General features: G+C 40.6%; 1 protein-coding gene across 1 annotated transcript; it reads right to left on the bottom strand.

Moving 5' to 3' along the window:
- Window positions 1–5: 5 nt before the first annotated feature.
- st6gal2a (ST6 beta-galactosamide alpha-2,6-sialyltranferase 2a) lies at window positions 6–11998 on the bottom strand. The gene is made up of 8 exons (XM_077727512.1): window positions 11979–11998; window positions 10060–10212; window positions 8936–8957; window positions 3513–4299; window positions 2088–2185; window positions 1059–1154; window positions 175–349; window positions 6–67 (listed from the first exon to the last, which is right to left on the bottom strand). The coding sequence occupies exons 1-8, from the start codon at window positions 11996–11998 to the stop codon at window positions 6–8; spliced, it is 1413 nt and encodes a 470-aa protein (XP_077583638.1).
- Window positions 11999–12221: the final 223 nt, after the last annotated feature.

Raw genomic sequence — 12221 nt, 5'->3', positions numbered from 1 at the left:
TTCTACTACCATATACACTCCGAACCAGTAGGGGGCGAAATAGCTGATGATAGACATTCTTGACACCCTTGTTGAACACGCCTTCGTTTAAACGTACGTCATTGGTCCGACAAAATCTATTGGCTGGCTATTTTAAATAATAAGAATGTGGAATTGGTAGGAATATTTGCTCACCTATGAAGCCGGATGAGGGAGGGTTGGGCTGGATGTTGACTTTGGTGTTGCCCTGGATTACGTCCCAAAGGCCCCACAGGTAACTGGGATGAAGGATGTAGAAGGGCTGGTCGGGATGGAATTTGCGCTGTTCCACGTACGGTCCGAACAGATCGTAGTCTGGACTGGCGTACCACTAACAACAACAACAACAACAAAAGTGTCATCTAACGCTTGCATTCATATCATACTTTTCATCACATATGTATGTGTATATATGTGTATATATGAGTGTATACATGGGTATGTATATGTATACGTATATATGTATACATGCATATGTATATATTTGTATATGTATGTGTATATATATTTGGGGTTTTGCTCCTGCATCTCAGAACAAAAAAAAACCCTCAAATCGAGTAATTGTTTCATTATTGGATGTCAGCCATTTTAACAGGACTGCCGTGAAATATGTCACGGAAAGAGCGAGGACTTTAATGGACGCTAAAAAGCTGGGGATGGGATGGTAAAGCCACCTGTCAGTCAAACACGGCCATTTTTACAATCTAGTCAGCGGCCAACGACTTCAATAAAAGGTGGCCAAGGTGGCAAATTTGAGCAGCCGAGCGATCATTTTGTGGCCCATTAAATGAGATAATGAGCCAGAAAAGAGCAACGGGAGCTCGCAAAAGGAAAATCCAAACACGGGGGCGCCCTTATCAAGTGGACAATTTTCTTGACACAAAAATACTCATCTTACTGCACAAAAAAACGTCAAAATACACATTTAGTAACCATTTGCTCACATGAAAATCCCTAAACGTCCTTTTCAAGAATAAAGTCTAGATATATATATATCTTTTATTTTATTATCTACTTCAATAAAAACGACTGAAACATACCTCATGTAAGTTGAGCGTGTAAGGTGGGGGGTCCCAGGCCACCAGGGTGACATTCTTGTATAGAGAACTGGTCTTAAACTCTGGACTGGCCACAATCTGAAAACCAATGGGAGACAATCACATATGTCAATCATCTTTGCCTGTTTCACCAAGTCATTATTATTATTATTCATTTATTTATTAATTAACGTATTTGTGACCTATTTATTTATTTATTTCAACTTGATTTCATGTGGGTCGGACCATTTTAGATATAATATTTAGATTTTTTTTAGTTATAAATGGATTAAAAGCAACATTAAAAACAATGTTTATTTGAGTTTTTTTTTCTTAGTAAGGGAAATTTTCTTTTGTTTTTCATTTCAAAAGGCAACCAAATTTTTCTTGAATTATTTCCCTATTAAACAGGAAAATAGAAGAGAATTTTTAGATAATAAAAAATATTTTTTGAACTAAAAACACAGAAAAAATGGATTAAAAATATGACAATTATTGATTTAAAAGGGGGAAAAAAATCAAGAAATATAATATACTATATCTATACTCTACATTTTAATTTGATGCTAAAACAGAATGTCGGCACTCACGATTGACTTTTCGGACCGCACAAAATGATGTGGCGGGCCACATTTGGCCCGCGGGCCGCCACTTTGACACCCTAAACTTTAGGGGGTCTTTTTCTGTGTCTGTATTCTCACCCTCTTGCTACTGTGACACTGAAATTTCCCGAATATGGGATGAATAAATTGATCTAATCTAAGAGGGGATGAACTCCGGCACCCCCGAGCAGAATGGGCGACGTGGAAGGCAGTTGTTGCTAAATTCTGGGAATTAAGCGTCAATGTTCCGCATGGCCGCGTCGCTCAGTCGGGCAAACGAGGACGAGCGGCGTGGAAAAAGCAATCAATTGGTGGCAGATGTGAAAGATGGTAAACAACAACATGGCCATGACCGCAAGCCGCCGTCAATCCTTCGGAGGTCAATTGGCGGCCAATCGCGGGGCCAGTTGATGTTTTTTGGCGTGCTCACCATTGAATTGACCAGGCGGATGGTGGTCTTGGTTCCCACGTCCCTCTCGTAGCCTTTGGTGGGCGCCGCGTTGAACCTCATGACGGCGTCGTGAGAATCTGGAATGACAAATCTGATCATCAGTGAAAAATGACAGTTAAGTTGCTTCAAATTTACAGAACAGTGGTTTATTTTTGTATTTATAGTGACAGGATAGTCATATTTTCAGATGATATGTCTTTTGATTCTCTCTGGGCCGATGAAGTACAATAAAATTGATTTGTTTGTTTTTTTTGGTTGCCAGTTAGAGGATGATAATTCAATTGAATTAGTGGGGGGATTTTTCAGGAAATGGGTCTCAATCTGGCAACTCTTTGGCAGTTCAAGATCTCATCTGGGAGTCATAAAAACTGGAAAATTATGTAAGTCATATGTAAACAAACATGTATTTGCATATTAATGAGAGAGGAGAGAAAATATGTCGACATTTTTGGAGTTAAGATAAGAATATGTCACATTAATGACACACAATTGCCGTCTAGCGGCCAGTCTTGGAAATGTGCTTATTCTGTAAATCAATGCATTTTCTTGTTTTAAAATATAATACGTATGTTGTATTTTGTCACAATGGGTTGATTAAAGAGCAAAACTACAAATGCATTTATGCAAAATGCCCAATGCACAAAATATTAATGACGATAACATAATGATCATATTTTTCATGATAAAAATAATACTAATAAATATATGCCATCGGAATTATACTGAAATGATGTCCAACTGAATAATTAAGAAATTTCCCCTCTTAAAACAATGCAATTGGAGTATTATAAATGATGAAAATTCAATATATTGTGCATCTGTTGCATTTTCCACTGTTGTCCACAGGGCGGCAGTAATTCGCTGCTACTCTCAACAGATTGCAAAAATCTGCCCAAAATAGCATTTTCAAATCACTTAAATCACATATCAACTTAATTTACCTTAAAGAAAAGTAGAACGGATAGTAATTTTGTGACACGAAACTGATGTAAATGAGATGTTGACAGATTAATTCCGTCTGAGGTTTCGGGTCTATAAATGCTTACTTTCTCAGACATTTTGCACGTCTGTCACGTCTGTGTGCGTATCTCACTTCCCGTGATACGGCCACCGCAGCAAAAAACACAGACAGAGACTCACTTCCCACGAAAAACCGCGTGTTATAAATCAGCACGTCTTTTGACTTTGCCGTCCACTTTCAACGATTTTATGAGGCTTTTCGCACTATACGCACAAAATAAGGCCTTCACTCGACCTCCAATCTATTATCTAATCTAATTTAAACTCACCGATCTCTAATTAATGTGTACATTTTTTATGATTAAAATGTCTTTTTCTGTGTCTGTATTCTCACCCTCTTGCTACCGTATACGGGATGATTAAAGTCATCTAATCTATACTCACCAATCTCTTTGCCCAAGCCCGACCGCAAGATGGCGCCGGCGGAAGAGACCACGGCACAAGTATTGAAGGCTGGCATCCTCCCCAACGGGAGCGAGGGCACCAGGCGGGCCCACCCTAGCGAAGAGAAGGGCTTCTCGGAGCCGTCCAGCGTGCTGATGCGGGCCTGGGCCTTCATCTGACACAGTAGCTGGCGGGTGCTCCGGGTGGTCCGACGTCGCCCCCTGTAGGCCACGTGGTGCGTGTTGGCCTCCACGTACTCCTTCTGAGCCCGCTGGAGCCAAGGGTCCAGCATGTCCACGGACAATCGTCCTTTCCACAAGAGTCTCAACACCGAGCCCGACTTTTCCACTCTCTCATCGTCCTCTTCTTCTTCCTCCTCGCCGCCGCCGCCAATGCGGTTGGCGTTTTCGGCGCTACGGGAAGTCCTGTCCTGACTGGGCGACCCCACGTCCTCCGTGCCGAATGCCGACCAAGCCGCCAGGTTCGGCGCGTCGGCATCGTCCGGCCCGGGCGTCTCCCGGTCGCGGCCGGCTTCTGGCGTGGCCGAGGCTTCCGGCGAGGCGGAGACCGCCGCCGCCATGGCGCTCGGTTGCCGGCGGGAGGCCGGGATGGAGGACAGGCGGCGGCTGTCGGGCGGCTGGCAGAGCCGGGCGGTGGCATCGCCTAGGTGGGCGTCCGGGAAATAGGAGAATAGGACCCAGAGGAGCCAGGCCAGGGCCACCGCCAACGTGAGCCTCCGCCACTGCCGCATGCTGGACTTCATTTTAGCCACATCGAGGCCCCGCAACTAAAAAGGGAGGATAAAAAGGGAGGGTCGGCATGTAAAACTAAATTCAAATAGTCGGAAGGCATGCAAATGTATAGGTGCAGTTGCGCCACACAGGTGTCAAAGTGGCGGCCCGGGGGCCAAATCTGGTCCTTTGCATCATTTTGTGCGGCCCGGGAAAGTCAATGAGTGCTGACTTTCTGTTTTAGGATCAAATTAAAATGAAGAGTATAGATGTTTATTATATTTCCTGAATTTCCCCATTCAATAATTTTCGTAATTGTGTTTTTAGTTCAAAAATCCTTTTGTAAAAATCGAAAAATATACAAACATTTGTTTAGATCTATAAAAACGGAATATTCAGGGCTTTTAAAAATAATAAAGTATAGATGTATATTTTTTTAATCCAACATTTTTGTTTTTAATTCAAAAATAATTTGGGCAAATCTGAAAATAAATATATTAAATATTTTTTATTTGAAAAAAATAGTTATTTTGAAAAACAAATGACTAAAAGACAATTTCCCTTACTTTTAAAAATCAAATGTAGGGCTTTTGATCCAGTTCTTGTAATCCAATTAAAAAAACAAAAAATTGAAGTATTATCTCCAAAAATGGTGCGCGAACCAAAAAGAGAATAAGAGCACAAAAGCAAACTGTCTTGGTAGACATTTTCCGTGAGTCTTTGTGTAAAAGTTGCGTGTAAACATCCCCCTGCGTGACGTCCGCCACATCCGTCTGACTATGTACTTACTAATAAATGATTGCAGCCTTGTGTAATCAAAGGGTGCCACTTATACCTGTAGTGGGCGGAGACTGGAAAAATGCTACAGCTGTTGTTTTTTTAGCAGCGGACAGACACACTGTACTCAACTTTTGTGTTGAAAGCCGAATTGAAGTCAAGCTCTTTTTTTCAAAACTCAAGTTTGAAAAAATGAGTTTTTCAACAGAAAGACATTTTTTATACAGAAAATAATGACAACGTCTTATATTCGGGCCAATTAACTATTAATAAAATAGGGGTTTTCAGAATAGGAGCCCATAAATGAGTAGAAAAATAAAAATCGTGAGATGACAGTTGTTATGCTAACGCAAGTTAGCCTATTCAAGACTCAAGTTTGAAAAAAATGAGTTTTTGAACAAAAAATGACATTTTTATACAGAAAATAAGTTTGGAAAATGAGTTTTTAAACAGAAAATAATGACATCGTCTTATATTCAGGCCAATACGCTACTTTTACGTTTTGTCATACACGATTGAGTTTTCCCGGAGACTTTGAACGCATCACCAAATTTTCAAGGGTGCAGTCATACTTAAGGTGAACCCGCATTTTCAGCAATTTTAATAGCAAGCTGTGAGAATATTCCCCGTTGTGCGGATTTATCAAAAGAAAGATGGCTGTCAAGATTTCGGCAGGTTTCCTTATTCAAGACTTTTTATCGTGTTAGAAGGAAATCATCTTATCTCTTGTCGCACGACAGAATGACAAAAAAAATGCCTTTTTTACAAATCAGTTTATTTTATCTTCCCTTTTTTTGAAGTGATGGAACGGGGTTATTTTTGTCAGCGGAAGTCATTTATTGAAGTTTCACATAAGAAAGGTGATTGTTATCCTGATAATTAACAATAGACTGATTATTTTTATGGCCTTGGCAAGCCGATTTGACAGAATTATGATTATTATGATTTAAAATTGAGGATCAAGCTCTCAAATTTTCCTGTTAGAGTAAATTTAAAGTGTAAAAAATGTAAAAAGAGGACGGTTTGACATGTCTTCTGTTGTTTTCGTCATCTTGGCTTGTCCACACTCGATGGGTTTCATCACTTGACGTATTTTCCAAACTTGAATGGAATTTCTTTTCGTCATTCTCACGTTTTTTTTGAGTCACTGGACGGCCCCCGTAAATCTAACTTGGACAGACTGATGCAATAGAAGATTCCTCCGGATGTAAAAGAAGGAAAGGAACTTTGTGGCGACATGTCGGGGCCTGTCGTCCTCCAATGGTTTTCCCACTGTGGCTTCTTCTGGTGTTGACATCATTAGACATCCCGCTAAGCCAGTTTTTTTTTTTTTAAATGACATTTTCATATTTCTTAATACATTTCTTTACTTACTTTGTACTTTATACTTTTGACTTTAATGATGAGTAAAAAGTATGTTAATACTTTAGTCCGTTTTTTCTGTTTCATATGTACTGTTAACGGATGCACTTTTTTATTTGTATCGTATCTTGTGCTGATTTGGCCCATCTGTCGCATTTTTAAAGTCAATGTGGCCCCCCCCTGGGCTGAAAAGTTTCCCCACCCCTGAGCTAAGGTATCATTTGTAGCCGCGGGAGAAAGTTCCCCTCTCATCACTTCATGTGTGCCGAAAAAGCATCAGAGAGGAGTGGGCGGGCTCGATCGGGAAGATGGGGGTGTAATTTCAGAAGCGCGACAACTGACCAAAGCGCCCGTTCTGCCGGCTTCAAAAGCAGAAGCGGCGGTAACCACCGAAAAAAAAAAAAAACCATGAAAAATGGCAGAAAGGTTTTGGACAGAGGCTTCGGGACCAGCTGTGTCGGGCGTGGGATCGGGCGCATTTTACCGCGTTGACGTGGTTAGCCGGCTTCTTACTGCGAGGCACGTTCGTTGGAAATTGGCCTGAAAATGTTGTTTAACCATATGTTTGGGTTTTTGCATTCAAACTTAGTGTTCAATGCACAATTGGGAATTTTCTACTGTTGCGTTTGAGCTTCTTAACAACAAGCACTTGTGTGTTGATTATTATTGTAGTAAATCTCCAATACTAGGCTTTTAATCGTTTGGTGTCCAGAGTTCACAAAGATTACAGTATTATGGTTAAGACGTGGGAAAATGGATGAGGATTTTTTTTCCCCTTGCTGCTGTTTTTTTCTGTCACTGAATGACACTTTGGCAACAACAACAAAAGTCCCAAACATAATAGCAATTACTAATTATTATTATTGTAACATAGTTTCTCATTTTAAGTAGGATGGGGAGATCGAAAACATTAATATTTTTTACTCTGACGGACCGACATTAGGTCAACTCGTGGACCAGTACCGGCCCACGCACCAGAGGTTGGGGGCCCTTGCTCTAATCAACTTTTGAAGGCTACTATTAGAGAACCTTTCTTTTATTCATTTAGTAGAAATTCTATTATATTGTTTATTGAGAGGCAATGGGAAAAAGTGCTTCTTTTCATTAGTCGGATAAAAGAGGTTTTAATTGAAATAAATGTAAAATATAAATGGGATTTGTCACTAGGGTTGCGCTAGTCTAGAAAGGCTTTTATGTTAGCCTCATTTCCACTAGTTCTTGTTTATTGCAACCTCTAAGACTTCCTTCACTGTGTGTGTGTCAAGTAGAATTTTTTACGTGGTTCACACTCTGGTTAAAGTTCCCCGGGGGAACGGAGCTTGACAATAGTTCAAGTCAAAACGAAAGAAAACAAAACAACAGTCCTGTGAACCATTTTGACTTGGAAAACAGTGTTGTAGCAAATGATCTTTAGCATTTTCAATCAAAACAAAGCTTTCCGGCACTCTATTAAGTGGCATTTCCATTCTTGGCCAACAATGTCATTAGCGTTAGCGTATTGCTAACGGATTAGCGCCCGGAGTAGGCCACACGTCCGTTGGATTCCGCTTTGACGGCGTTGGCGTTCTAAAGCGGCCTTTTCTTCCTATCGACAGTGACAGACACGACGAGTGCACTTCAAAGGCGACGGCGCTAAGCAAAGTCGGGCTAATTGGCGTTCGCGCCGGTGTGTCGAAAAACCTCCCCCGACATATGCAACATTTTACGAGCTGGAGGGAAACAGGAAGCAGTCGCCTGCCTGTCAAAGCCACTCATTAAAAAGCCACTCACCTTTCAGAAAATACCATCAAAACAACATGGGGGAGGGGCTTATTGTTGAGGAAAATACAGTATACAGTCATTTATAGTCTATTATACTGGATGAATACCTTTTCTGATTACTGACAATTAGCCTTATAGAGTGTATTAGTTTATTTATGTACAGAAGCTATCGGAAGTAATAAAAAAATTTGCTTTTGATGGCTGTGTCAAATAACGCCGATTTCCAATAAGTGGGCCCCATTGGACGCTACTCTGTAATTGGACCGCCAGTTGCAATAACCTTGGAAGAATTCAAGAGCATAGCTTTACCAGGTGTTCAGCTAGTATTATTTGGAAATGGAAAAACTATCATTTTGGAAGCATTACAGCACGGGTGTCAAAGTGGCGGCCCGGGGGCCAAATCTGGGCCGCCGAGTCATCTTGTGCGGCCCGAGAAAGTCAATCATAAGTGCTGACTTTCTGTTTTTGGATTAAATTAAAACATTAAATATCTTGATTTACCCCCTTTTAAATCAATAATTGTCATTTTTTAATCATTTTTTCTGTTTTTGGTTCAAAAAATATTTTGGTAAATCGATTAAATAGATTAAAACAAGCTAAAATAAACATTGTTTTAGATCTATTAAAAATAACCCAGGCAAAACATGTAAACTCCACACAGTCAGGGATTGAACCCGGAAGTGTTGAGGCCGAGGCGCTAACCACTGGACTACCCGCGGGGCCTCAGAAAGAAATCCCACTTCTGAAAATAATCCCGTTACATAAATAGGCAACTTCCTTAAAAGAAATTACCCAGTACGAGTGGAAGCCACATCTGAAGGCGCACCATAGATTTGATCAAATAAACGGCTTCCCTCTAACAGATGTCGCCATTACAACAGTTAACACATGCAATTTAAATAAAAAATTAAAAAAAAGTTTGCTACTGAGGCCATCTGAATTTCGCTAAGCAAAAAAATAGCACTTAAACTGCAAGCCATATGAACTAAAAACAAAAAAATCTGCATTTTTTCCCAAGAAATCAAGTTTTCACCTGATCTAAACCCAATAAAGTACCCTCACTGTAAAATACCATAATAAGGCCAAATTCCTATGCATAAGTAATGTTCTCAGACTTTTACTTCTGTCTTAACACAGCATTTTTTTTCAATACTTGCACTTAAAAACATGCTGTTAACCCCCTTTTTTTAAACCACACTTCATTTTTATTGCATAAAACCCCCTTTTATGGCTTTCATGCTCCCACTTTATGGCAAAGCTTTAAATCTCATTGTACTTCGCATCATGACAATAAAAAGGCATTCCATTCAATTCAACACAATCCGGACTGTAAATTAACCAAATTCATTCAAATGAAGACTATTCCGCATCCGGGTGTACAATTTCCCCAATAATGACCACTCACCAGTTCGTAAATCCTGCAGATTAGTCATAAAAACATCCCAATATATGTTTAATCCAGTGTGAAAGTATCCAATCTTCTTAGCTTCAACGCGTTTTTGTTAGTCGTTAATTCTCCCATTGACTCAATCCCAAACAAATCCAATAGTATGACACCAGGTGGAATCATTAAAATCACAATAACATAGCGATATTGCGGTCTAATACGTTTAAATTGACCAGCCGTGTACGCGTGCACGCGCCCCTCGTGTGGGAATGCAGTTTAGTGCGTGCGACCGGGACAAAGGCAGACGTTTCATTCAAAGATGTTTGCTTTTTAATGTTATTTATCGTTTGGTTTGGGCGTTTTTTGAGGGGCGATTGTCACGTGGTGTACGATGAGAACGCGACGAACGAGGGAAGCGCGTGCCCGTGCGTGTGTGTGTGAGGGGTCTGGGGGGGTGGTCTTACCTAAAAAGAGCTGCGGGGGATGCTGCCACGGTCCCCGGGATGACTCGCTATCTTTGCCCGCTCACTTGCGGCTCCTTCGAGCAGAGCCGACGGTCCGCGTGGTCTGCCTGTCACATACTTGCTGCTGGACACCTTTCTTGTCTTCTTCTTCGTCTTCTTTTTTTTGGGGATGCACATCTGAGTCAAAAGGGGCGGAGCCCACGAAGAGCTGCACAAAGCTGCAAATAAGGGAGCTTTACGTTAAGGAGTGTAGCTTTAAATCAGTCCATTGGGGAAATACTATTGGGTTTTTGGGGGGTTGCGAAGGGGATGCACAAATGGGGGCTGAATTATTTCGTGGGTAGTAATTTAGTATCAAAATTATTGACCAATACCAGTCAGGTGACCCTAAATCAGGGGTGGGCAAACTTGACTTTGAAAATTTGACAGATGGGCGGGGTCAGCACATGATAGGATACATATAAAAAAGTGCATCCGTTAACAGTACAAAAGAAACATAAAGAGAAAAGGGACTAAAGTATTAATATACTCATCACTCATCAATAAAGTCAAAAGTATAAAGTACAAAGCCAAGTAAGTAAAGGAATATATTAAGAAATATTAAAATGCTATTTAAAAAAGACAGAGGGGCTGTAAAACAAATAAGAGTGGACAGAGCTACTGCCATTGGCTTCTGCAGGACAGCGCCACCTAGGGGGGAAAACTATTTGGACAACGACGGCGGGCCGGATTAAAAGGCCTAGTGGGCCGTATGTGGCCCGCGGGCCGTAGTTTGCCCATCTTTGTTTTAGATTTTTTTATACTGAATATTCATGGATTTTAATCCAGTTCTTTTAATCCATTTATATAAAAAAAATCTAAATATTCTATCTAAAATGGTCCGGCCCACATGAAATGGAGTTGACATTAACGCGGCTCACGAACCAAACCGAGTCTGACACCCTTGCCGTACAGTAATCTTGTGAAAAGAGCAAGCACATGGTGAGAAATAAGGGTAAGAGTGTGACAATAGCAGCCTTTAAGACCTCATTTAAACCACTAATAAAGTGGTGTCATAAATGTCAGCGGCATAATTAAGTGCTGCAAAGCAAATGTGGATGAGTTGACCTTGCCGTTATCACATGAAACAGGTAGTGGCTTATTGATCTCCCGGGTTCCCCGTCGTTTGACATTCAGCTTTTTCAGCCCGCATAATTTCCACGCGGGGACACAAGCACACGCACGCCATTTGTGAACAGAAGTTTTGCTGAAAATCAAACCCACTTTTTAACAGAAGACCTTCAAGCTCTGGCGGGTTCATCTAATTAAATTCCTATCGATGTATCGATGCCATGTCCGGCCTTGGCCGCAGTATTACACATTTTGTTTGTAGCGGAACACTGGCTTTGTAATTTGAATAAAATGAGCCCTCTCGATAGGTTGGCGTCCAATCACGGGGGTATTTTAGCCTTTGTGGGGTGCTAGGTGGAATAGTTTTGACTATCATCATAATTTTTGGATTAAAGGAAAACCATTGTAGCCAAAAACGCAAGTGGCGTGTTATTGTTATTATAAATTTCACTTTGACGTGAAATTTGCGTCCAACGCAACAAACTTGCCATTCTGTGGACTAGAAATTAATGCGCTAAATTGTTTTTTTAATGACTCTTGACTCTAAAGTCAAAAGTTGACCATAGTTAAGCCATATGTGATGTAAATGCCAAATAGATTTCTCAGAGTTATCGCCACCTACTGTTTGGGAGTCGAACATCACACAAAATAAAATTTTAATCTTAAATTGGTAAACTGGTTGAACACTTTATTATATTTTGTGCCCTGTGATTGGCTGGCTACCATTTTAGGGTACTCCCTGACTCCTCCCTATTATTGGCTGCAATACACACTAGCAAACCCGCGACCTTTATGACCCTAAGTGGTTAAAAAAAATGAACTAAGAAAAAATTGGTAGAATGCCCTGTGTAATTTACAGACATTTATAATTTACATGTCCAACATATTGGACATGCTGGTGGGAAAAAAAATTAAACCTTATGTGGCCTGGCCGTAAAAATATTGCGTTTTATTGGAATTAGTCAAGTAACAATTTGTCCGGCTGGCTTGCCACATTAAAACATGAGTCGGTGGAGCTTTTAATAACCATCCAATCAAGTCGTTAACCTGACCGCAAAGTGATGAAAATGTAAGTCAAAGAGCCAAAAATGGGAAAATGTAAGAGTCAAAGAGCCAA

Source organism: Stigmatopora nigra, chromosome 11, assembly GCF_051989575.1.
Source record: "Stigmatopora nigra isolate UIUO_SnigA chromosome 11, RoL_Snig_1.1, whole genome shotgun sequence".
Lineage (NCBI taxonomy): Eukaryota > Metazoa > Chordata > Actinopteri > Syngnathiformes > Syngnathidae > Stigmatopora > Stigmatopora nigra.
Note: the sequence above shows the minus strand (reverse complement) of the source record. Positions and strands in the feature narration are given on the sequence as shown.

Excerpts from the sequence above, each read along its gene's own strand:
- st6gal2a (XM_077727512.1), bottom strand. The coding sequence starts at position 11,998 with ATGTCCAATATGTTGGACAT. Across the intron at positions 8,958-10,059 it reads TCTGCTCGAAGGAGCCGCAA|ATGTGGCTTCCACTCGTACT; the intron begins GTGAGCGGGCAA and ends GTGCGCCTTCAG. Across the intron at positions 4,300-8,935 it reads GTGGCTTCCACTCGTACTGG|TTGCGGGGCCTCGATGTGGC; the intron begins GTAATTTCTTTT and ends CTCCCTTTTTAG.